Source organism: Notechis scutatus, chromosome 6 (assembly GCF_049901735.1).
Source record: "Notechis scutatus isolate UNSWTSFEM ecotype Mainland chromosome 6, rNotScu1.2, whole genome shotgun sequence".
NCBI lineage: Eukaryota > Metazoa > Chordata > Lepidosauria > Squamata > Elapidae > Notechis > Notechis scutatus.
Genome location: NC_142014.1, coordinates 81,313,895 through 81,340,577, shown reverse-complemented (window position 1 = coordinate 81,340,577; position 26,683 = coordinate 81,313,895). Strand labels below are relative to the sequence as shown.

The following is a 26,683-nucleotide window of genomic DNA, read 5'->3' as shown; positions in this document are numbered from 1 at the left end:
CCACCTCCAATGTACACTACATAAGCATGACAAAATAAGTAAATAAATAAGAAAAAAATAAGATAGGATTAGGAGAGGATGAGAATAGAATAAGGAATAGAGTAGAATAGAATAGAATAGAATAGAATAGAATAGAATAGAATAGAATAGAATAGAATAGAATAGAATAGAATAGAATAGAATAGAATAGAATAGAATAGAATAGAATAGAATAGAATAGAATAGAATAGAATAGAATAACTTATCACTTTGAATGTACAGTACACTAATTGGCATGCATTAAAATGAAATTCTGTTGCCTTCTCCTCTCAAAGGGTCACCCACCTCCAATACACACTACATAAGCATGACAAAATAAATGAACGGTTGTAAGTCAAGAACTGCCTCTATTAACCATGGGCAACCAACGCCTGTAATGGGCAGACTCCATTACAGCCGTATGTTGAGGACTACCTGAGCAGTTAAAAATGAATCAAATCAGAGCTAAGCAGGGGGAGGCTGCCATTCTTCTAAACTTCAACCTTTGGTCCACCAGGTGTTGTTGGAAACCATCCCTCCAGAAGCCACCTGCTCTGTCCTTGGGATTTTCTCTCGGCTCACTCCTGCGAGACACGGACACACCACCTGGGCTTTGGTGGGCTGCTCTCAGGCCAGCTCTGAAAAGTGGGGGGGGGAGACTTACTTTTCAACCAAGGTGTGCACGCAGCCTTTCCACGAAGCCATCTGCAAGGCCAGGTCTGCTATGGCTAACGCCAGCTGCAGAGGGGGAGAGAGAGAGAGAGAAGAAGGCAGGAGATCAGAGGGAGATCACGGATGAGCAATTGCCCTTAAGACTTAAGTACTGCTTTACAGTTTCTTTCCCACCAACCATCTGGGTCCTCATTTGACCCACCTCGGAAGGACGGCAGGCTGAGTCAACCTTGAGCCGGTCAGGATCGAACTGCTGGCAGTGGGCAGAGTCAGCCTGCAATGCTGCATTCTAACCACTGCCCCACCATGGCTCGCTCCCCCTTCCTTCCTTCCTTCCTTTCCTTTCCTTTCCTTTCCTTCCTTTCCTTTCCTTTCCTTTCCTTCCTTCCTTCCGACTTATATACCACTTCACAGTGCTTCACACCCCTCTCTAAGCAGTTTACAAAGTCAGCCTATCACCCCTCAACCATCTGAATCATTTTATCGACCTTGGAAGGACGGCAGGCTCAGTCAACCTTGAGCCGGTCAGGATCGAACTGTTCGCAGTGGGCAGAGTCAGCCTGCAATGCTGCATTCTAACCACTGCCCCACCATGGCCCTTCCTTCCTTCCCTTCCCTTCCCTCCTTTGCACTTAAGACTTATATACCACTTCACAGTGCTTTGCAGGCCGTCAGCCATCTCCCTCCTTCCTTTCTCCCTCCCGTTCCTTCCTTCCATCCCTCCATCCTCTCCTTCCTACCTTTTTTCCTACCTCGTGCAGTACTTCTTAAGGCTTATGTACCGCTTCACAGTGCTTTTAACAGCCCTCTCTAAGTGGTTTAAGAGTCAGCCTTTTGCACCCCCAAACAATCTGGGTCCTCATTTGACCGACCTGGGAAGGACAGAAGGCTGAGTCAACCATGAGCCGGTCAGGATCGAACTGCTGGCTGTTGGCAGAGTTAGCCAGCAATGCTGCACTCTAACCTCTGGGCCGCCCCGGTTCCTCATAAAGAGAATCCCGTGCAGAGCAGATCCCCAGAATAAGAATCTTCAATCGGAATAGAGCTGGAAGGGACCTTGGGAGGTCTTCTAGCCCAGCCCCCTGCTTGGGGCTAGAGACCCTATACTATTTCAGACAAATGGAGGCCCAGTCTCTTCTTAAAGAAACGGGCCCTGCAATTTCTGGCAAGCCGTTCCACTGGTTAATTGTCCTCACTGTTAAGGAATTTCTCCTTAATTCCAGGTTGCTTCTCTCCTTGATTAGTTTCCACCCGTTGCTTCTTGTCCTGCCTTTTGGTGCTCTGGAGAACAATTTGACCCCCCTCTTCTTTGGGGGAACCCCTCAAATACTGGAAGACTGCTATCATGTCTCTCCCCCCCCCCCAGTCCTTCTTTTCTGCAGACTGGCCAAACCCAAATCCTACAGCCATTCTTCATATGTTTTAATCTCCAGGCCTTTCATCATGTTTATTCTCTGCACTTTTCCCCAAAAGAACGTGTGCATACTACTACCACATGCATGTTCTTGTATAATATACTAGTTCGATACTCCTGTGTTTTGCTACGAAACTATGTGGCAGGGCTTAGTTTGGGGGGAAGAAAATAAGGGGGGAAAAATTCTGCCTCTGCCTACAAGCATCCATCGGTGTTCATCTGGCTAGCATCCTGTCAGTGTGTGAGGGTTGAGGGCTGTTTGGAAACTGAAACGGTATTTGCTGTGTGAGCAAGGAGACAGCAAGGAGCCTGGGCGTGGCTTAGCTCAACTGCTCTGTACTGAAGCTGCTTGGTGCTGCTGTGAAACGGAAACTAAACCTCCTCTGCTTCTGTTTTGCATTTGGAAGAGATTTCTTTTCAGGTGGGGAGTGGGAGTCGAACTCCTTTGCATCAGAGCGTGTTAATAATAATAATATAGGAAATACTCTAAATGGTCTGATGGTCATTTTGAAAAATCCTTTCTTAACGAGCACCTAGAAGCCAAAAGGAACATAGGTGCCAAATTTCAAGTTTGTAGGTTTTAAGGTCCTGGAGATTTTATGATGATGCATGTGTGATATTTCGCAGATAGATAGATAGATAGATAGATAGATAGATAGATAGATAGATAGATAGATAGATAGATAGATAGATAGATAGATAGATAGAGGATAGATAATATAGATATTAGATAGATAGATAGATAGATAGATAGATAGATAGATAGATAGATAGATAGATATGGAATAGATAGAGAGAGAGAGAGAGAGAGAGAGAGATGATAGATAGATATGGAAGAGAGAGAGAGAGAGAGAGAGAGGGAGAGAGGGAGAGGGAGAGGGAGAGAGAGAGAGAGAGAGAGAGAGAGATATGGATGCATATTCTTGTATAGTATACACCTATTCTTGCTGGACCAGACCAAACAATGCCGGCCTGTCCAGCCCAGATTTGCAGAGTGACCCACGGAGGCCCACCAAGCTAGGCAGACGAAGGCTTGGTGGGGTTCTACAAGCTGCTGCCAGCGCTAAGGAGCTGCCCACCCGTGTCCCTCCCCCTACGGCTGGATGCCCACCTGGGTGACAATGACGGGGGACATGTCCTTTAAATTCTGGATGTGGGAAAGCAGGGAATCGCGAAGTGAGACGTGGGAATCGGTGGGGAGCTCATAGAACGAGGTCTGGATTTTCATCTTCATGGTTTGGGCTGCGAAGTAACAGGACTCCACATCCTGCTGGATCTGGAGCAAGTGGTCGGAGATCTCCCAGGCGTGAACCTTTTGGAGGGAGGGAGAAGACGGAGGGAGGGGGAGAAAGAGAGAGAGAAAAAAATGCCATCAGGACCCAAGAGATGAAACCATAGTCGGCATTCTCACATTCTTTTGAAGGACGCCCAACAACGGCTCAGCCATAGTTGAGGGGATTGGGCTGAAAGACCTCTAAGGTCCCTACCAACCCTGTAAGTTTAAACCTTCCCAGATCTCTCCCAAATCCTGCAGAAGTAGTGTCCTAGTGCGAGAGAGAGAGAGAGAGGGGGAGGGAGGGAGGGAGGGGAGGGAGGGAGGGAGGGAGGGAGGAGGTAGGGAAAAGGAGAGAGAAGAGGGAGAATGAAGAAAAGGAAAAAAGAAGAAAGAAAAGGAAAAGAAAAATGGAGGGGAAGGAAGGAAGGAAGGAAGGAAGGAAGGAAGGAAGGAAGGAAGGAAGGAAGGAAGGAAGGAAGGAAGGAAAAAAGGAAGGAAGGAAGGAAGGAAGGAAGGAAGGAAGGAAGGAAGGAAGGAAGGAAGGAAGGAAGGGTGGATGGAAAATGGAACGGAGGAAAAAAGAAGGGAGGAAGGAGGAAGGAAGGATGGAAAATGGAAGGAAGAAGAAAGAAGGAAGAGGAAAGGAAGGAAAAAGAAAGGAAGGAAAAAGAAAGGAAGGAAAAAGAAAGGGAAGGGAAGGAAAGGAAAAGGACACTACTTTTGCACACTACTTTCTTTTTCTCCAGAGCCATAACTGAATATTTGGGGGTCCAATGTTTGTCCACAAATCATAACCACAACACGGAATCTCAGAGCAGCAAAACCTGATTGCAAACACCCAAACACACACACACACTCCCTCTGGATGCTGCTATAGGGCATCGCATGCCAAAAACCACGAGACACAGAGGCGGTTTTATTTTTCCCCTCCGTGCGCATCCCTCGGCTGAACCCCGAAGTCGCAGAGGGCTGCCCAACGTCTACGTGTATTTCTCTAGGGGTGAGAAATGCTCACGTGTCACTTTTTTTTTTAAAAAAAAAAAAATTCTGCTGTAACTTTGTCCCTTAAAGAACTCTTGTAAGTGGACGACTGTAATGCAAGATTAGAATCAGAATAGAGCTGGAAGGGACCTTGGAGGTCTTCTAGTCCAGCCCCCTGCTCAAGCAGGAGACCCTAGACCATTTCAGATAAATGGTGGTCCAATCTCTTTTTTTAAAACCTCCAGTGATGGGAGCACCCACAATTTATGGTGGCAAGCAGTTCCACTGGTTAATTGTTCTCACTGTCAGGTAATTCCTCCTTCTCTCCTTGAATAGTTTCCACCTGTTGCTTCTTCTCCTGCCCTCAGGTGCTTTGGAGAATAGCTTGACTCCCTCTTCTTTGGGGCAGCCCTTGAGATCTTGGAAGACTGCTATCTTGTCACCCCTAGTCCTCCTTTTCATTAAAGTAGACACACCCAATTTCTGCAACTGTTCTTCATATGTTTTAGTCTCCAGGCCTTTGATCGCCCGAGTTGCTCTTCCTTGCACTTTGTTCTAATTCTATTCCTTATTCTATTCTATTAATTCTTTTTTTTAAAAAAAATATAGTTTATTAATTTTTACAATTAAAACCAACCACAATACATACACAAATAAGCAAAAGAAAGGAAAGGGAAGAGGAGAGGAAGAGAGGGAAAGAGTTTTGAGAAAAGAAAGAAAAAGAAAAAAGGAAGGAAGAAAGAAGGAGGTTACAAGGTTAAAACCATTCTTAATTCTAATTCTATTCTATTCCTATTCTACTTTATTCTTTTCAATAGACCAGGCATACCCCAATTCCAGAAACCGTTCTTGATATATTTTAGTCTCCAGTCCCCTAATCCTCTTTGCATGACACGGGGTAAACCAGGGTCAAGGGGGGACAAGGAATGATGTTTCTCAGGGTCGGCTGCACCCAGGCAGTGCCGGACAAGTTCACTCCCAATAAACCCCTTTGAAGTTTTGGAAGTTTGGCTCAAAACTCGTGATTTTTTTAAAAAAGGGGGGGGGGGAGGCGGAGGGTAACTGCCGGAATCCTGACAGTTTCATTTTCCTCACGACTGGAAGGCAGAGTCCTGATGTAGGGCAGGGCCCATGCCAACAAGTCCTGCTTGCCCCAACAAGGGGTTGGCCAAGGTTGGCCAAGAAGATGTTTATTCCCACGCTTTGGAAATGGACTGGTGGCGTAACTCAAGTTTCCTGGCGTGAGATAAAATTAACAGAGTCGGAAGGGACCTTGGAGGTCTTCTAATCCAACCCCTGATCAGGCAGGAGACCCTACACCACTTCGGACTAATGGGTATCCAACATCTTCTTAAAAACCTCCAGTGGGGGAGCATTCACAACTTCTAGTGGCAAGCAGTTCCACTGGTTAATTGTTCTCCCTGTCAGGAAATTCCTCCTTAGTTTTAAGTTGCTTCTCTCCTTGATGAGCTTCCACCCGTTGCTTCTTGTCCTGCCTTCAGGTGTTTTGGAGAATAGCTTGACTCCCTCTTCTTTTGGGGCAGCCCCTCAGGGATTGGAAGAGGGCTATCATGTCCCCCCTAGTCTCAAGAAAGGAAGAATGAGGGGTGACACGACAGCAGTCCTTGAGGGGGGTCAAATTAGTCTCCAGAGCACCAAAAGGCAGGACAAGAAGCAAAATGGGTGGAAACTGATCAAGGAGAGAAGCAACCTGGATTTAAGGAGGAATTTCCTGACAGGGAGGACAATTAACCAGGGGAACAGCTGGCCACCAGAAATCATGGGCGCTCCATCACTGGAGGTTTTAAAGAAGACACTGGGAGAGCCACTTGTCTGAGATGATATATAGGTTCTCTTGCTTGAGCAAGGGGATGGACTAGATGACCTTCCAGCTTATTCTATTCTATTCTGCATTTTCTATTCTATTTCATTCCATTCCATTCTGCCTATTCTACTCTACTCTACTCTATTCTACTCTATTTATTCTATTCTATTCTACTCTATTTATTCTATTCTATTCTACACTATTTATTCTATTCTATTCTACTCTATTTAGTCTATTCTACTCTACTCTATTTAGTCTATTCTACTCTATTTAGTCTATTCTACTCTATTTAGTTTATTCTACTCTATTCTATTCTACTCTATTTATTCTATTCTATTCTACACTATTTATTCTATTCTACTCTATTTATTCTATTCTATTCTACTCTATTTATTCTATTCTATTCTACTCTATTTATTCTATTCTATTCTATTCTATTTATTCTAATCTACTCTACTCTATTTAGTCTATTCTACTCTATTTAGTCTATTCTATTCTACTCTATTTAGTTTATTCTATTCTACTCTATTCTGTTCTATTCTATTCTATTTAGTCTATTCTATTCTACACTATTTATTCTATTCTATTCTACTCTATTTATTCTATTCTATTCTACTCTATTTAGTCTAATCTACTCTACTCTATTTAGTCTATTCTATTCTACTCTATTTAGTTTATTCTATTCTACTCTATTCTATTCTGTTCTATTCTACTCTATTCTATTCTACTCTATTTAGTCTATTCTATTCTACACTATTTATTCTATTCTATACTATTTATTCTATTCTATTCTACTCTATTTAGTCTATTCTATTCTACTCTATTTATTCTATTCTATTCTACTCTATTTATTCTACTCTATTCTATTCTATATTTATTCTAATCTACTCTACTCTATTTAGTCTATTCTACTCTATTTATTCTATTCTATTCTACACTATTTATTCTATTCTATTCTACTCTATTTATTCTATTCTATTCTATTCTACCCTATTTATTCTATTCTACTCTACTCTACTCTATTTATTCTATTCTATTCTACTCAACTATTCCATTTATTCTATTCTATATTCTATTCTATATTCTATTCCTATTCCATTCTATTTAATTACATTCTATTCTATTATTACTATTATTCTATCCTATTTCAATATTATTATATTCTTGTTTTATTCTATTCTTGTTTTATTCCTATTCCTATTTCTATTCCCACACTCTATTCTATTATTATTACTATTATTATTATTCTATTCTATTTCAATATTATATTATTCTATTCTATTCTATCCTATTATATTCTTTCTATTTTCTATTCTATCCTTATACTTTCCTTATTCTATTCTATTCTATCCTTATTCCTGTTCTGTTCCACTCCATTCCATATTCTATTCTATTCCTATTTCTATTCCTATTTCTATTCTATCCTTATTCCTATTCAGTTGTGTTCTATCATATTCTATTCTATCATTCCTATTCTATTCCTATTTTCTATTCTCTTTCTATTCTATTCTATTTCTATTCTATTTTCATTCTATTCCTATTCCTATTCCAATTCTATTCTTTACCAGGCATACCCAATCCCTACAAGCGTTCGTCTTATATTTTATCCTCCAGTCCCCTCTTCGTTGCTCTTCTCTGCACTCTTCCCAGAGTCTCAACATCTTTTTTTACATAACACGGCAAACCAAAACTGGATGCAGGATTCCAAAGCGTGGCCTTACCAAGGCCTTGTACAGCGGCATTAACCCTTCACGTGAACCTTGATTCCATCCCTCTGTTAATGCAACCTAGAACCGTGTTGGCTTTTTTTTGGCAGCTGCTGCACACTTCCTGGCTCAGATTTAAGGGACTGTCCAGCAGAACTCCAAGACTCCTTTCACAATGACTGGGACCGCCTATTCTAATATCTGTGCGTTTGGTTTTCTTTGCCTAAATGGAGAGCCTGACCTTTTTTTTTTTTTTTTTTTTTACCACCGATGGAAAATCAAAAGGCACCCTTTAAACCTCAGCGCAGCCCTCACCTCTGCTCGCCAATTATCTCATATTTCCAAGGGGGCTGCTGCTTACTGGCCATAAACACTGCAGAGAACTCAAGATGGCTCTTCGCAGGGGCCCCTGAAAACCGATCCACCAAGTCAACTTTACACCAGGTCCTGGGTGAGAGGATTAACAGCACCCTGGAGTAAACAGTGTCCCAAACAGCTGCCTTGGACAGGCCAAACTCACCCAGTCGGATCTCTTTAACAGGGCAGTGAAAATCTTTGTTTTATAAACCAGCGGTTGCCAGCTAGTGGGCGGGGACCACTGGTGGTCCATGAGAAAATGTTGATGGTCCATAGAGAAATGTCCCCCCTAAAGCAATTAATCCAGGCTGTGCGGGAACACAAGGCTGGCTTGCATTGCGAACAACATGAGGTAGTGAGGGGAGGGGGAAAGGGGGAGGGGGACTTGCCCCACTCACCCCACGCACCTGGCCTGGCCACTGGGCTGCTTCTCCCCACTTCTTTCTTCTTCTGCTTTTGGCTGCACACAAGGAAAGCAGCCAAAGTCTTTCTTCTCTCCCCCAAACTCTGCCAGAAATGAGTCTTTGGGACCCTGCAAGGCCTCCTGTTCCAAGAGGCTGCAAAGACTCATTTCTGGCGGAGTTTGGGGAGAGAAAGAAAGACTTCTGCGGCTTCTGCTGCTTTCCTTGCATGAAGCCAAAAGTCTCTCTCCCCCCCGCCTGAGAACGGAGCTGGAGATCCCAAATAAAGAACGATCGATCAGTAGGAAAACGGGGTGAGGGATTTTCCTGCAGACTTTTTTGGGGGATTTTCTCAGGGTCTCTGGTCTGCAAGATTTAAAATTATGAGCTTGGGGGTCCCTGAGGTCCAAAAGGTTAGTGACCCCTGTTATAAACCACCTGTCATGGTTTTTTGGGGGCTGGCATCAGAACTCTCCAAGCGAGGTTCGTTTGAAGAGACGTGAAAGGACTTGGAAACGTAAGGGAGGCAGGGTCTCTGGGATGGAGTTTCCCAAGAGTTTGACCCTCCGTCGCTGCGCCAGACACAGCAATCATCCTTTAACGTCCCGAGACACTCGTGCCGGTCAATCCGCCAGGCTTAATTCCGAAATGACAGCATCTCTGTGTCCCTGAGAGAGAAAGTAATAAACAGCCAGGACTTTCTGCGTCTGCCTTCTCCGACCTCGCGGTTTAATATTTCTCACAGAGCGATCGATGTCTTTGGGTGTCTCTGTCCACAAGATATGTTGGGGGGGAGAGGGAGGGAGGGGATGGGAAGGAAAGAAGGAGAAAGGAAAAGAGAAAGAGGGGAAGAGAGAAGGAAAAAGGAAGGTAGAAGGAAAAAAGAGAGGAACGAACGAAAAAGAAAGGAAAGGAGAAAGAGAGAAAGGAAGGATAAGAAAAAAGGAGGAAGGATGGAAACAGAAGGATGAGAGAAGGAAAGGGGAAGGAAAGAGAAAGGAAGGAAGAAGAAAGGAAGAAGGGAAAAGAGGAAGGACGGAAGGAAACAGAAGGGAAGGAAAGAAAGAAGAAAGAGGGAAGGAAGGATAAGGAAAAAGGACAGAAGGATGAGAGAAGAAAAGAAAGGAAAGGAGAGAGGGGAAAGGAAGGATGAGAAAGAGAGGAAGGATGGAACAGAAGAATGAGAGAAGGAAAAGGAAGGAAATGAAGAAGAAGGAAAAAAGGAAGGGAAACAGAAGAATGAGAGAAGGAAAAGGAAGGATAGAAGGAAAGAAACAAAAAAGATGGGAAGGAAGGATAAGGGAAAAAGAGAATAAGAAAGGAAACAGAAGGATGAGAGAAGGAAGAAAAGGAAAGGAAAGGAGAAAGAGGAAAGGAAGGAGAGAAAGAAAGGAAGGATGGAAACAGAAGAATGAGAAGAGAGAAGGAAAAGGAAGGAAAGGAGAAAAGGAAAGAGGGACGGACAGAAGGAAACAGAGAAGGAAAAATGAAGGAAAGAAAAGAGGAAGGACAGAAGGAAACAGAGGGATGAGAGAAAGGAGGAAGGGGGAAGGAAGGATAAGGGGAAAAGAGGGAGGAAGGAAACAAAAGGAGAGAAGGAAAAAGGAAGGAAGGGAGAAAGGGCGGAGGAGAAAGAGGGAGGGAGGGAGAAAGAAAGGGGATAAGATTTGTAAAGTGCATCAGGGCTGGCAAGGCCTGGGGGATTTTCAGTTTGGACCAGGGAAAACAGCCCTGGGTGCCAAACAGGCACCTCCTCCAACTCCCACAGCTGTAAGGGGAGGAGAGTTTCACCTCCACACCTGGCTGGCGCAGAATGATGGGCCGTTGAGTTCAACCTCTTCTTTTCCTTTGGCTTCTTTCCTTGGAGCAAAAAGGCCAGAGGGGGATGAGGGGGGGGGGTAAACCACTTGCTTGCTTTTGCCGACACCTAAAAAAATCTAAACCTTTTTAAACTGCTGGGGTCAAAGAACAATTCGTGCTCGTTTTCCCCAGCAGAGGTTGTTTGGGGGTTGTTGCTTTTTTTGCGAATTCTGACGGCCAACGTCTCACGGGGAGGAGGGCCAAGGGCCACGAAAGGGGACGAGGCAAAAATGGTCAGACAGGATGGGGGGGGGGAAATTAACCCCACACCCGGTGCGGTTTAAAACCTTGATAATCTTCCTTTCATTCATGGCTACATATGGACAGAGAGAGAGAGACTGAGAGCCATGGAGTGGGAGAGAGAGAGAGAGAGAGAGAAGAGAGAGAGAGAGAGAAAGAGAGAGAGAGAGAGAGAGAGAGAGAGAGAGAGAGAGAGAGAGAGAGTGAGTGTCATAGGGAGAGAAAGAGACAGAGAGAGACAGAGAGACACACACACACACACACAGAGAGAGAGAGAGAGAGAGTATCATAGGGAGAGAAAGAGAGAGAGAGAGAGACAGAGACAGAGAAAGAGCAACAGGGAGAGAAAGAAACAGTGAGAAAGAAAGATAGGGAAAGAGAAAAAGAAAGAGACAGAGACAGAAACAGAGAAAGAAAGAGAGGGGGGGAAGAAGAGAATGAGCGTGCAACAGGGAGAAAAAGAAACAGAAAAAGAAAGAGAGATGCTACTCTTTGAATCTATCAGAAAACATGAAGTCCTTAACTTACAGCCACAATTGAGCTAGCATTTCTGTTGCTAAGTGAAACGTTTGTGAATTTTCGCCCCGCTTTAACACCTTTCTTGCCTTGGTTAACGTTAAGTGAATCCCTGCATTGCTCAACCTCGCAAACGCTGGTTCAGTGAATCTGGCTTCCCCGGGGACACCGCAAAACCGTCACAAACACGAGTCAGTTGCCGAGCACCCACATTTTGGTGGCCTGATGCAGCCACGGCCGTGTGTGTGTGTGGGGGAAATACGGTCGTTAAGTCGCTTTTTCCAGTGCCGTTTTGTAGTTTCGGTCGCTAAACGGACCGCTGTTGCCAAGGTCTGCCCGAATTTTCTCAGGAAAGACTGACAACTACCTGAAGAAGAGATTTCCAAAAGTGACCCTACGGGCCCCTTGCCACTTTCCCTTCGGGGGATTTCCCCCCAAGGATCTTGTCTGCACCTGAAAAGCAGGGATCCCGCAAGAAAAGGAAGAACGACAAGCTGCAGGGAATCTCGTGAGCTCTTGGCCCTTGGCCGCCATGGCCGACCCGCCAACTTGGAACTGCTTCGCTCCCTGCCTGGTGCCTTTTCCAGAAATGAGCTCTTGGCAGGGCGGGGGACGTAAATCAGGGCAGGTTTTTCCTGTGCCAAAGGGGCGCCCTGCCCAGCCCTGCCCTGGGGGCGAGGCGCCTGCAAAGAGCCGGTTTTGCATCCAATCCTTCGCTGGTTTTTTATCCCCAGGGAGAAGCGCACACACACAACCCGTGGCATTGAATTCTGAGGCTCACGCGGGTCCCGCTTGATTTTGCAATGCCAAAGCACAAATGCCCCTTAAGAATTACTCTCCGGTGCAACGGTATTCAAATTAAGGGAATTGGAAGGGACCTTGGAGGTCATCTGGTCCAACCCTCTCCCCCATCGCCCAAGCAAGAGACCCTACACTGTTTCTGACAGAAGGCAGTCTCTAGGAATAGAATAGAAATAGAAATAGGAATAGGATAGAATAGAATAGAAACAGAATAGAAATAGAATAGAAATAGGAATAGGATAGAATAGAATAGAAACAGAATAGAAATAGAAATAGAATAGAAATAGAATAGAATAGAAATAGAATAGAAACAGAAACAGAATAGAGGACAGAACAGAATAATGGAATGGAATGGAATGGACTAGACTAGACTAGAATAGAATAGAATAGAATAGAATATAGAATAGAGTAGAAAATAGGAACAGAATAGAATATATAATACAATATAGAATAGAACATAGAATATAGAAAATAGAAAATAGAATAGTATAGTATAATACAATATAGAATAGAATATAGAATATAGGATATAGAAAATAGAAAATAGAAAAGAATAGAATATATAATACAATATAGAATATAGAAAATAGGAATAGAACAGAATATACAATACAATATAGGAAATAGGAAAAAGAATAGAATATACAGTACAATATAGAACATAGAATATAAAATAGAATATGGAAGAGAGTAGAAAATAGGAATAGAATAGAGTTCTTGAAAGCTTCCCAGGATGAAGCTCCCACAACTTCTGAGTAACAGAATAACAGGGTTGGAAGGGACCCTGTAGGTCATCTAGTCCAACCCTCCCGCCCAAGTAGGAGACCCCACACCATTTGTGACAGAAGGCAGTCAGGTCCCTTCCAACTGTTATTCTATTGTTATTGTTGTTGTTATTATTTTCTTCTTGAAAGCCTCCAGGGATGAAGCTTCCACAACTTCTGAAGGCAACTTCTGTTCCATGGGTTTGACTGTTCTCACTGTCTCATTCTCTCAATACAGGGAGTCCTCGACTTACGACCACAACGGAGCCCAAGATTTATGTTGCAAAGTGAGAAATCAGTCCAGTGAGCTCGGCCTTGTGTTACGACATTGGGGGGGGCTGCGTTTGTTCGGGAACCACTGCCTTCTGTTCAGTCAGTAACCCTTTCGTTAAGTGAATCTGGTCACACACACCCTACTCCACCTCCCATCAACTTGGCTGGCCAGAAGGGGGAGAAAAGGGGGTTACGTGACCCAGAGGCCGTCGTAAAAGTGAATCAGTTGTCGAGTGTCTGAATGCAAATCACGGAGAGGCTTCAACAGTCGTGGGGGGGGGGGGATGGTCGTACGCCGCTTTCCCCCCCCCAAACGCCAATGTAACTTCAAACCGTCACTAAGTGAACTGCTGTAAGTTGAGGACTACCTGCAGTAGGTAAATAAATAGGGTAGTAGCTAAAGACTCCAGACAGCACGCTGGCTGCTCACGAGTTCCAACCCTGTATGGAACTTCACCGGGTGACTTTGGGCCAGTCACTACCCCTCAGCCCTCGAAAGCAGGCAATGGCAAACGACTTCTCAAAACATCATCACTAAGGAAAACTTCTCCATGTACCAGGTGGTCCTCGACTTACGACCACAATTGAGCCCCAGATTTATGCTGCTAAGTGAGACTAAGTGAGTCACGACTTTGTTTGCCACGTTTGACAAGCGAATCAATCGCTGCCATTGTTAAGCCAGTGACTCGGTTGTTAAGTGAATCTGGCTTCCGCACTTCCCTGGAGAAATCTTAGGTTTAGATCTTGGCTTCAGGCACAGATCATCATTGGGTGACTTTTAGCTCTCAGCTTAAACCGCCTTACACGTTGTGGTTGCAGAATCCTAGACGGCACAGCATCAAGAGTAGAGACCTTCAAATTTCTAGGTTCTATCATATCACAAGACCTAAAATGGACACCTAACATCAAAAAAGCCCAACAAAGAATGCTCTTCCTGCGCCAACTCAGGAAGCTCAAACTGCCCAAGGAGCTGCTGATCCAGTTCTACAGAGGAACGATTGAGTCTGTCATCCGCACCTCTATCACTGTCTGGTTTGGTTCTGCAACCCAACAGGACAGACACAGACTCCAGAGGGTAATTAGGATCGCAGAAACAACAATTACTACCAACCTGCCTTCCATGGAGGACCTGTATCCTGCACGGATCAAAAGAGGGCTGTGAAAATATTTACCGACCCCTCACATCCCGGACACAAACTGTTTCAATTCCCACCCTCAAAACGATGCTATAGGCACTGCATACCAGAACAACTAGACACAAGGACAGGTTTTTCCCGAATGCCATCACTATGCGAAACAAATAATTCCCTCAACATTGTCCAACTATTTACAAAGTCTGCATTACTTTTACTATTCGTCTTCTCATCACTCATCGCCCATCCCCTCCCACTTGTGACTGTATGACTAACTTTGTCTCTTGTATCCTCACGATTTATATTGACTGTTTCCTAGTATAATTTGATTATTGTTCCCTGTGACTATTATTAAGTGTTGGACCTGATGATTCTTGACTCTGACAAATGAGAGATTATGCATCTGGAGACAAATTCCTTGTTTGTCTAATCACACTTGGCCAATCAATAATTCTATTCTATTCCTATTGTACCCTCTGACTATTATTAAGTGTTATACCTGATGATTCTTGACGAATGTATCTTTTCTTTTATGTACACTGAGAGCATTTGCACAAAGACAAATTCCTTGTGTGTCCAACCACACTTGGCCAATAAAAGAATTCTATTCTATTCTGTTAAGAGGAAAAAAGACTTCAATTTCAATCATCTAGGACTGAGGGATCGGACATAAATCTAACAAATACGGAATCCAACGAAATAAAGGAAACTTCCCTCCCCCCAAGAAATATGCCAAGAACCTGGTACATCAACATGCATGGCACATCAACCTCAAAAACAACACTGAAAATACAGATTTCCAGAATAGCAAGCTGCCTGAAACCCACCCCCTTTGTATATGATTTCTGAAGACCTATAGTAATAAAGTAGAAATATGGCAAAGGCTGGCCATTCTCAAGAATGGATGTGAATCTACAAATATTCATATACAAAGTGACTTTTCCTGTTACTATATAGATAGATCACCAGGGACCGTGGCTTAGAAGCAGGAGATACAATTGTATGTTATCCCTTCAAACTACAAGCAATAGGAAACAATTCTGAAGTTACTTAGTTGGGGGGAATGAAGGGAATGAAGAAAAAAAGCAAAGAAAAGTTCAGAGACCATCGAGGACCCCACAATCCTCATCCTCCTCCTCTATTCAAATTCTGTTCCCTTCTAGCACTGATGACGTTCCCTAGCTGGGTCATGAAACGTCTGCAAGGATATCACCAAGTTGAGAGAGCGGCAAGAATTCCCAGAATTCTCGTCCTTCCCCACCTGCCTCCTTCCTTCCTTTTCCCCTCCAAAATAATCAAGCTCAGAGACCATCAAGGACCCCACAATCATCCTCCTCCTCCTCCTCCTCTGCAAACCCCACTCCCTTCTAGCACTGATGGCGTTCCCGAGTTGGGTCATGAAACACCTGCAAGAAAACAACCAAGCTCATAGAGCACCAAGGACCTCAAAGAAGTCGTCTTCCTCCTCCATCCCTCTCTCCCAGCACTGATGGCGTTCCCTAGTTGGGTCATGAAATGTCTGCAAGGAAACAACCAAGCTCAGAGAGCACCAAGGACCTCAAAGAACTTCTCCTCCTCCCTCATTCCCAGCACTGATGATGTTCCCTAGTTGGGCCACGCAACGTCTGCAAGAAAGCCACTAAGCCCAGAGACCATCAAGGACCCAATAGTCCTCCTCCTCCTCCATAAACCCCACTCCCTTCTAGCACTGATGATGCTCCCTGGTTGGGCTATGAAACGCCTGCAAGACAATAATCAAACTCAGAGAACACCACGGACCTCAAAGAAGTAGTCCTCCTTCTCCTCCCTCCATCCCAGCCCTGATGATGTTCCCTCGTTGGGTCATGAAACGTCTCCAAGAAACCCACCGAGCTCAGAGACCACGAAGGACCCCACCTTTCAACCCTGAGCTACCAAGAGTCTCTTCTATTGAAACAATTCCTTCCCATACGGTCTAATGCTGGGGTGTCCAACCTTGACAACTTTAAGACTTGTGGACTTCAACTCCCAGAATTCCTCAGCCAGCAAATTCTATTCTATTCTATTCTATTCTATATTCTATATTCACTACAACTGAAGTGAAAATTTCTGTTGATAAGTGAGACACTTGTTAAGTGAGCATTGCCCCCATTTTATATATGGGTTTGGGGGAAGGGGCGCGATGACTCAGAGGTTCTAGACCAGGGTGTCCAACCTGGCAACTTTAAGACTTGTGGACTTCAACTCCCAGAATTCCTCAGCCAGCAAAGCTGGCTGAGGAATTCTGGGAGTTGAAGTCCACAAGTCTTAAAGTTGCCAAGGTTGGACACCCCTGGTCTAATGTTTCAGTAGATCCAAACTTTCCAAGCACCTCAAAACTACAGGTGCCAGACCGCACCTTCCAGGGAAGCACAAAAACTAGGGGAGACTTTCACTAATCTCTGCCAGCCAGAAAAGCAAATATAATTTCAAGAGCTCTGGTGAAGCGGAGGAAGGTCACCCCCCAACTGCCTATCACGAAGCTCTAGCCTGCTCAAAGCTACATTAACAGCCCCCCCCCCCCTCATAAAAAAGCAGAAGAGACTCTCGTCTCTTCCAAACGAATCCCCTGGGGGGAAAAAATAGTTCATTTCTGGCAGGCCTGGAGTTGCGTCATGTCACAACACAAACTAGGAGCTGCACTTCTTAAAACAAAAGAATAAAAAGTTGCATTTTAGAGGGGTGGAAAAAGTTGCAACTAGAAAGATAAGACAAAAAGAAAGAATTAGCAGGAAGGCCATCCCTTTCTTCTTCTTCATTGGCTGGCTTCCTTGCCTCAAGGCAAATCAAGCTTTCACTTTCCAAACCCGGAGAAGTTGCCGCCCGTTGCGCAATTACGACAAAGTTTTCAGGGATGGATTTTATTATTTTTATTCAATGTTCCACGCCGCTTTTCGCGGGGTGGAGCTGCTCACACATTGACCCTGCTGTGCAAGCGGGGCCGAGGTTTTCCCAGCTCGCTTCTTCTGCATCTTCACCAAAAGGGGCTGGAAAAGCGGGGGGGGTGGGGTTCCCCAACAGCTCTGGGAGGGACGATTTGGAGTGCCAAGGGGAGAGACACCCCCCCCCTCTTATTCCCCCAGGGCTTACCAGAGAAACTCCTGGAGTGGTGGGGGAAATGGCCAGGCGGGCCTCCCTTTACCCACTCTGTGGGGTGATCCCCTTTCAGAGGGGGCTTCCTTTTGGGGTGAGGATTCCCCCCCCCCAAGGGGATTGAGTGGGGGGCAGCGAGATGGGGAACAGAGGGGGTCGCTTATTTGCAAAGGGACTCGAGTCCACCTTCTCAGCCTTTGAGGAGGGGATGGAGGCCTTTGCAACAGGAGACGCTCAGGGTTCCCCCATCAGAGGGGGCGTTTCCTTTTGGGGTATCCCTATTGCAAGTGGATCCCAGGTCTCCCCCTCTGCATTTTACTAGGCCAGGAGAGACCTTCGTGCACCTCCCCTATTTAAATACGGAGGGGAGGGAGAAGGGGGCTCGGGTGCCCATCCCACCCACTCACCCCAATCCTCTAGGGGAGAAGCCCCCACCCCAAAAGGAGGCCCCCTCTGAAAGGGGGCGCAGGATGGGGGAATGGAGAGAGTGGTCTGTTGCAAAGGGACCCCTCTTCCTTCTTCCCTTCTACATTTAAGGAGGGAGGGGAGAAGGAGGGGGACCTCCCCTCCCCTGGTCAAATAGGGGTCCTTTTGCAAAAGGCGAGCCCCTCTATTCCCCATCCTCCCTGCTTTCCGAGGGGGCGTCCTTTTGGGGTGGGGGCTTCTCTTGCCTAGAGGATCGGGGTGGGTGGGGTGGAGGAGTCACCTGTTGCAAAGGGACCCCAGGCCCCCTCCTCATTTAACCAGGGGAGGGGGAGACCCTCGTCCTTCTCCCCTCCCCTCCTTAAATGAGGAAGGGGAGGAGAAGGCTGGGGTCGCTTTGCAATAGGTCATCCCATCCACCGACCCCAAAAGCCCTCCTGCACCCCTCCTCATTTAAACATGGATGAGGGTCTCCCTCCCCTCCTTAAATGAGGAAGGGGAGAAGAAGGCAACCCGCTCCCACCCACCCACATCCTCCAAAAGGAGGCCCCTCTGAAAGGAGGAGGAGGGGATCAAGAATGCAAGGGGGTCACCTGTTGCAAAGGGGCCCGAGTGACCCTCCTCCTCCCCATTTAACCAGGGGAGGGGAGACCCCAAATGAGGAAGGGGAGGAAGAGGAGGCCTGGGGTCCCCGTTGCAACAGGCGACCCCCGCCCTCAGCCACCCAGATCCTCTGGGGGAGAAGCCCCCACCCCAAAAGGAAGCCCCTTCTGAAAGTGGGGGAGATTGGGATGGGGAATGGAGGAGCTTGCCTGTTGCAAAGGCCCCCTCCTCATTTAACCAGAGGAGGGGAGACCCTCGTATTTCTCCCCTCCCCTCCTTAAACGACAGGGATCAAGAATTTGCAAAGGGACCCCCCTCCCCCTCCCCTTTTAACTAGAGGAGGGGGGACAGGCCTGGGTTCCCTTCGCAAGAGGCGACCCTCCCCCAGCCTGATCCTCTTGGGGAGGGAAGCCCCCTACCTCAAAATGAGCCCCTCTCTGAAGGGATCTGGAACGGAGGGGCCCGCCCGTTGCAAAGAGACCCCAGCCTCCCTCCCCATTTAACCAGAGGAGGGGAGACCCCGTCCTTCTCCCCTCCCCTCCTTAAACGAGGAAGGGGAGAAGGCGACCACCTCCCACTCGGCCACCCACCCCGACCCTCTGGGGGAGAGAAGCCCCCTACCCCACAAAAGGGGCCCTTTGCAAGAGGCGAGCCCCTCCCTCCCTCCCCCTCCCCCGGGGCGGAGGCAACTCGGGCCGCGCTTCCCGCTCCCCTCCCCTCCCCGGGGCCCCCGAGGCTGCTTGGGCCTCCCTCACCGAGCGCTGCAGCTCCCGAGCCAGAGGCTGGCGCGCTCCTTGCCGCTGGGGTCCGGGTCGTGGTAGAGCGCCTGCACGGCCTGGTAGACCATCTGCAAGCTCGGCTTCCCGCCGGCGCCCCCGCCGGGCCCGACAGGATCCATGCCGCCGCCGCCGCCGCCTCCTGACCCTCAAGCCTCCGCGGCCATCGCCGAGTCTGTTAGCGGGAAGGAAGCGAGCCGCCACCGCCGCCGCCGCTGCTGCGGGAGGAGACGGAAGCGCGCCGGAGCCACCCGGAAGGCGCTCCCTCCGGAAACCACGCCCCGCGCGCCCGAGTTCCGGCCTTGGCGCGACTCAGGCCTCCGAGGCCCAGTTGAGGAGACGACGTGGGGTGGGGGGCGCGAGACGACTGGAGCTCCGAGCGTGGCCTCCCGTCTCCCCTCACGACGGCACGCTTCTCCGGTTCCAGGGCCGAAAAAGGGGACGGCCGCGGCGGAGGGACTTCCGGTTGGGGCGGCGGATGTTTCCCCTCTCGCAAAAGCGTCCGGTCGGCTGCACGCGCTCGCCGGAAGTGAGCTCACAGACTGAGAGGCGGGAAGGGCGGACTTGGTGGGGAGGGGTTAAAAGCGTCTCTCCACGCATGCGCGCGCGCGCGGGCCGGGTCACCTTAGGTGCGAGCGGTTTTTTTTCCCCTCCCGCCCACCACGTCGGCCAGATTTGAAGAGGCGGGGACTTCAACTCCCAGAATTCACTGGGAGGGAATTTGAAGCCGCGCCTCTTCGGCCATCTTTGGTGGCGCGATGTAGTTCAACAGGGAGAGTCTTTGGCCAAATTTGGCTGGATTTGTTTTGGGGTTTTTTGGTCATTCTTAGCTTCCTGACCGATCAGCCTTTCCTGAATGCATAAATTTATACATTTATAAATTTTATAAAATTATAAAAAATAAATTTGTGTTTAAATGCAAACAATCCATCTTCCATTTGTTTTGCATTAAAACAAACATTAAAAAAATACATATTGAAATGCTTCAAGGCTTCTCCAACCCTTGAGTGCAAGTAAGGACTACGGAGCCCAGAATGCACACCCACTATGGTCTTGGCTCGTTCTTGAGGGGGTGGGGGCTCCCTTTCCTACAGGTTTGAAATTCCCAACAGGTTGGAGAAGCCCGTTCCCTGCCCCGCGATTGGATATTGACACCGAGAAGGAGCAACTTTGGTTTTCTGGTTTTTTTCCTCAAGGAAATCTCTTTGGGACCCTGCAAGGCGTCCCGCTCCAAGAGGCTGTGCCGGCAAAGACTCATTTCTGGCAGAGTTTGGGGGAGAGAAAGAAAGACTTCTGCAGCTTCTGTTGTTTTCCTTGCATGGAGCCAAAAGTCTCTCTCTCTCTCTCTCTCTCTCCCTGAGAACAAAGCTGGAGACGGTATCCTGCGATCCCAAATAAAGAATGATCGATTGGTAGGAAAACGGGGTGGGGGATTTTCCTGCAGACTTTTTTTTTTGAGGATTTTTGCAGGGTCCGCGGGATTTAAAATGATGACTTTGGGGGTCCCGGAGGTCCAAAAGATTGGCGACCCCTGGACTAGAAGACCTCTGGGGACCCTTCCAGACCTAGAAATCTATGATCTAGTCTCCTGTAAAGATCTTTTAGATTACATTCCTTGTTTTTCTCCACCCTGAAAGAAAATTCTTTTTCCTCTAAATACTGCAGTGTGGCTAAAAATCCCCTGGGAGCGACAGAATTCACATAAACCTCACAAAATAAACAATTTTATATAGAGTAGTGACGTCAATTATCCCCTAGTGTGTGTCATTTAACTCAGTCTTGATACAGTACGAAAGATCAATTTTTGGAGGGGACCTCTGGTGGATTATATGAGTAATTTTTACTCCTGAGTTATGGAAACGGTTCGTCTTCTCAATTTTTTTTCAGTGCCGTTGTAACTTTGAATGGTCACTAAATGAGCTATTTTAAGTCAAGGACTACGTGCAATGAATTTTCTTCTGTTTCTCAGTCTTGGGTCATAATAGGTTTGAGATAGATGATTTTTCAGGGTTAGCAAAATTTGTCCTTTGGCTACAGTTCCAGATGTGCTTGGCGGAAAGGAAGTTTCACAGGAACAGGAATTGAGACTTAGGATGCTTGGTTATTCTGAAATTCTTTAAAAGAGACCATGAAACTTTTCACTACACTATAGAAAGCGGGGGGGGGAGCAGAAAGGGAATTTTTCTTTGTATTTAACCCGTTACACATCTGCCATTAGCATTAAATTAAAAGTATAGTCTGAAGAAAGTAAAGGAACATGGTAGCATCCTCATGATCACGTGATCAAAATTCAGCCACTTGGCAACTGACTCATGTTTATGACAGTTGCAGTGTCCCTTGAGACTTTCAAGGAGAGATTGAACTGCCATTTGCAAGGTCTCCTGCTTGGGCAGGGGGTTGGACTAGATGACCTACAGGGTCCCTTCCTTCCAACTTTTAATCTGTAAATTAGAGTCTATGGGGAAGCCAGATTCGTTTAACAATCGTGCTGCTAACTTAATCACTGAAGCAATTCACTTAACTGTGGCAAAAGAGGTCATAAAATGGGATAAAACTCGTTTAGCAACTGGGATAATAAAACTCATTTACCAAAAACTTGTTTAAGCAGCCCAAAATTTGTTCTCCTCGGTGGTCGTTAAACCCTGAATTTTGAAACTTAGCATGGGCATTTCCTGGAAAGACAGAATACAAAAAATGTTTCAGCTCAGTGCATACATTAAAAAAAAAGATGTATTAAATATTATTAAGAGTCCATTTTTGCCTCTTGTGCTGGAAAGGAATTCTCAAGCCTCCATTTCGCTTAAGATTTTTAGGCCTCTCCCAGCACGGAAGGTCTTGAATTTGGCTGCAGTTTTGCAAAAGGGAAAAAAACACAGACTTCCTTGTGTGTCTGTGGGAGGAATTAGGATTATTGGACAGAACTAAAACCACAAGCATCTGCCAGCAGAGGTTGCCCATAAGGGAAGAAAGAATTACAGGGAGAAGCAGTTTTGCCCGAGCCAGGAGATACCAAAAATAATAAAAATACATGAAAACGAAACTTAACTGGAATAGAAACAAGGAACGGTCACGATAAAGAGGAAGAGATTGAAGGAAGGGACTTTTGAGAACAAATTGCAACTAGGGTCAAAGGAAGTGAGCTGCCCACTTTTCGACAAGAAAAGCAAGAATTTCTTCCAAAATCTCACGCTTCTGAACATGCACGTCCCCTAAAAAAAAATCACCCTAAAAAAACCACGGCATGTGATTAGACAAATTATATCTTCCAGATGTGCAGGGCTGTGCACTGTGTAGTCCAACCCTCTGGACTGCAGCCTCCAGGAAGTCTGTCCTGTGAAGAGTAAAACCAATTTCCTGGGAGGAAAAAATTCACTTGAATTGCTATGGAATGTTGAATTTGAACCATCCTTGCCTCTATTTCAAATTGTACCATTTTTTTTTGTTTGTTTGAGTTTTTGATATTTTATTTTTTTATTTCGTCTGGAGTTCCTCTGTGGGAGGGATGGGTGGTTTTAAAATGTGATCAATAAATAACAATGCTATAAAACTAATATATTATTATAGCATATATTACAGAGTAACCGAGCTGGGAGGGATCTCAGAGGTCTTCTAGTCCAACCCCCGCTTGAGCAGAAGATCCGGTATCATGTCACGCAAACGGCTGTCCAGTCTCTTCTTGAAAACCTCCAGGGATGGAGCACCCACAACTTCTAGTGGCAAGCTGTTCCACTGGTTAATTGTTATCCCTGTCAGGAAATTTCCTTCTAGTTTTGGGCCGATTTGTTTCCATAAATACGAACTGGTTACCAAGCTTCTGAATTTTGATTCCCATGATTGTGGAGAAGCTGCAGAGGTCATAATTGTGAGGGGGGGAAAAAACCCATAAGTCACTTTTTTTTCAGTACCGCTGTTACTTTGCCACGGTCATTAAACGAACTGTTGTAAGTTGAGCACTCCCTGTATAGGGATACCAGGGCTCTGTTCTTTCTATGCTCTTTACACTTTCTAATCACTCAACCCATAAATCACAATTTCTTTTTTTTTTCTTCAGCAAAAAGTCCGTGAAGGTTTTCCAGTCATTTTTCAAATGGAGTTTATTTTCCCGAATCAAGTAAGTCCATTTTGCCATCTATTCGAAAGTTGTCCTTTTCTCCAATTATTCCCCATTGTGGATAAATGACAGTGGTTTTTTTTCCATCTTTGCATAATAATCTCGTTGCAGTTACCATGGATGAAAAAACAATCCGCCATAGGTCTATCCTAGCTTATCTATTAAGGCAAAGATCTCCCAAATTGGCTGCTTAAGACTTGTGGACTTGAGTTCCCAGAATTCTGGGAGTTGAAGTCCACAAGTTTTAAAGTGGCCGTCTTTGGAGATCCCTGCATTAATGCAATTACTACATAGATAGATTTTTTCTCCAGGAGGATCTATCTGTCTCCCAGCTGGGCTGGTGAAAGAAATATCCACCTGGTTCAGTTCCAAGCTGAGAGAAAGGCACTGGAGACAAAATGGAGGCTGGAGGATGATTGCAAAGAGAGTCCATTTATTGATGAAGCAGAACCACCAAGCCCATGGTTCTGCTGCAGCTGACCACATGGAATTGAGAGTGGGGGGGGGTGTATTTATGCCTTCTCTTGAGCTTTGCACTTAAACTTCCGGTTCCTGCTCAAGAACAAGTACCGGTATTCTATTGTCAGACTCCCACGGGGCCATGTGGGGGTCAAGTTTGTCTGAGATAGGTTTGGTTGAAGTTTGCCGATGGAAGGTCCTTCGGAGATTGTGCAATGCAGTGAGCCCTGCTTGCTAGAGAATCCAATCTGGAGGGTCATGTCTGAATCCCATCGTCTTGGAGCTGGAGGTCTTTTGGTCTTGTTGGAAGAAATGTCCATCTGGATTCAGTTCCAAGTGGGGAGAAAGACACTGGAAACATGGAGGCTGTTTGGAAAGATGGTTTAATGTTGGACAGAACCACATGCCTTGAGTGAAGAAAAAAGGGTCGATATGCCGAGAGTCCCTGGGTTTTATGCCCTCGGTTGGGATTTGAATTGGAGCTTGTATTCTGATTGCTTGTCAGACTCCCATGGGGCCATGCAGGGGCAACTCGGTAGGCTGTCCTGAGTCCCAGGCTTGGTTGCGCCTTTGCTGGATGATGATGATGTCATGAAAAAGGCTTTGGGCAATTCCTATTATGGCTCCACCTGGAGTAGGTCTTTGTTATGTAAAATAGGCTGGCCCAGGCCAGAGTAATGGTCCATTAGCAAAGGTTGGGGGTGGGTGGGCTGAGTTTCTGCTTTTGAGGTGAGTTTGTGCCTCTCTACTTTTCTTTTTAGGGGAAATATTCTGCCTTTTTTTTTTTTTAGTATATCCCAAAATATTTCATTTTCCTTGGAGAGGGGTGAGTATCAGCTTCCAACAGGGGGAAATATAATATTCTGCCTTTTTAGTAATATCCCAAAGTATTTAATGCTTCTAGGAGAAGGGTGAGTACTAACTTTGTACAGGACCTTTAAGTCTCCCAAAGATGCTGTCATCCACATTCTCACTGTTTCCAACTTCCCTGCAATTGTAACCCTAATTTCTCTGCTGCTGGTCACCCTCTCCTTCTCTTTCCTTCCACCTTCCCCGCATTATAGACAGTCCTCGTCTTACAGCAGTTTGTTTAGTGACCGAAGTTACGATGGCACGGAAAAAAGCTGACTTATGACCGTTTTTCACACTGAGGACCATTGTAGCCTCTCTCCCGTGGTCCATGGGATCAAAATTCAGACGCTTGGCAACCGACTCGTACTTACGAAGGTTGCAGTGTCCTGGGGTCATGTGCCTCCTTTTGGCGACCTTCTGGCGAGCAAATTCAACAGGGAAGCTGGATTCGCTTGAGCATGGGCTCAACCATGGTCATTACTTAACTTGCAAGACCTGGGCGGCAGCACCAGGATTCTACCAGGCCTGTAGAACCGGTTGTTAACATTCTAAGCAGTTCGGAGAACCGGTTGTTAGAGGAAATCCCCTTTTATTTTTTTCAACTTTACTGGCCTAATCCTGTAAGGAAGGCAGGAAGGAAACATTCTGGTGTTGCTTACAGAAACTGCCTCTCCGTTACCCCTTATTACATTCTTGGCAGGACTAGACTTCCTCTCTCAGGAACTTCTCTGGAGTATTTTTCCCCTCCTTTGCTGGTACTTTGCTTGTGTGGAGTGACCATTCAAAGTTACAATGGCACTGAAAAAAGTGACATGACCATTTTTCACACTTACTACTGTTGCAGCATCCCTTCAGTTATGAGAGGCCAGGTGAGGAGATGCGTGCCTCAATGTGAGTGATGTTGAGTTGGCCACACCCAGCCAATAACATGACCACCAAGCCGTGTCCACCCAGTCACATGACCACCAAGCCACGCCAACCACCTAAGCCACGCCCACAGAACTGGTTGTTAAAAAATTTGAATCCCACCCCTGCTAACACCGCTCTGAAGTAGGATCAAATGAATCACAAAGATTACCATTTTTATGGTTCGAGCTATTCAACACTAGCTCGATCCCTGTGCTTCGCTACGAAACTATGTGGCTGGGCTTAGTTTTTTGGGAGGAAAATAAGGGGGGAAAAAATCCTGCCTCTGCCTACCAGCATCCATCGGTATTTATCTGACTAGCGTCCTGTGGGTGTGTGAGAGAGTTGAGGGCTGTTTGGAAACTGAAAGAGTATTTCCTGTGTGAGCAAGAAGGAGACAGCAAGGAGCCTGGGCGTGGCTTAGCTCAACCTGTTCTTGGTGCTGTGAAAGTGAAACTTCTCTCCTCTGCTTGTGTTTTGCCTTTGGAAGAGATTTCTTTTCAGGTGGGGAGGGGGAGTAGAACTCTTTAGCATCAGAGCATAATAATAATAATAATAATAATAATATAGGAAATACTCTAAATGTTCTGATGGTCATTTTGAGAAATCCTTTCTTAGTGAGCATCTGGAAGCCAAGAAGAACATAGGTGCCAAATTTCAAGTTTGTAGGCTTTACGGTTCTGGAGATTTTGTGATGATGCCTGAGTGGTCATTCACTATATATATATATATATCCACATATATGGGGAATAATAATAGGGGAGTATCTATCTATCTATTTATCTATGTGTATGTATATGTATATGTATATGTAGAAGACACCTAGACCTATATATATATATTCGTAGATTTTCACGGTACAGGTATGTAGGTCTAGGTGTGTTCAGGTCTTTTCCTGTGTAAGATTAAGAGTATCTTGGCGACGTTTCGGCGAGGTTCCACATATATGTGCATTTTTTTTGCAGAATGGTCCGGACAAAATTTCCGGACAGTTTTTTTCCCGAACGCCATCCCTCTGCTAAACAAATAATTCCCTCAACACTGTCCAACTATTTACAAAGTCTGTACTACTATTACTACTAATTTTCTCATCACTCCTGATCACCCATTCCCTCATACTTGTGACTGTGTGACTGTAACTTTGTCACTTGTATCCTTACGATTCATATTGACTGTTTACTATTATGATTTGATTGCTTATTTGT

General features: G+C 45.8%; 1 protein-coding gene across 1 annotated transcript in view; it reads right to left on the bottom strand.

The window, feature by feature from the left end:
* Window positions 1-19,299, bottom strand: part of TNPO3 (transportin 3) — a 57,168-nt gene extending 37,869 nt beyond the window's left edge. The window contains exons 1-4 of the mRNA XM_087968967.1: window positions 19,143-19,299; window positions 9,394-9,407; window positions 3,216-3,416; window positions 683-756 (exon numbers count right to left, since the gene is read on the bottom strand). Coding sequence (XP_087825093.1) covers window positions 683-756; window positions 3,216-3,416; window positions 9,394-9,407; window positions 19,143-19,272 — 419 coding nt within the window. The 5' untranslated portion in view covers window positions 19,273-19,299. The remainder of the gene's footprint in view (window positions 1-682; window positions 757-3,215; window positions 3,417-9,393; window positions 9,408-19,142) is intronic.
* Between the last annotated feature and the right edge of the window lie 7,384 nt (window positions 19,300-26,683).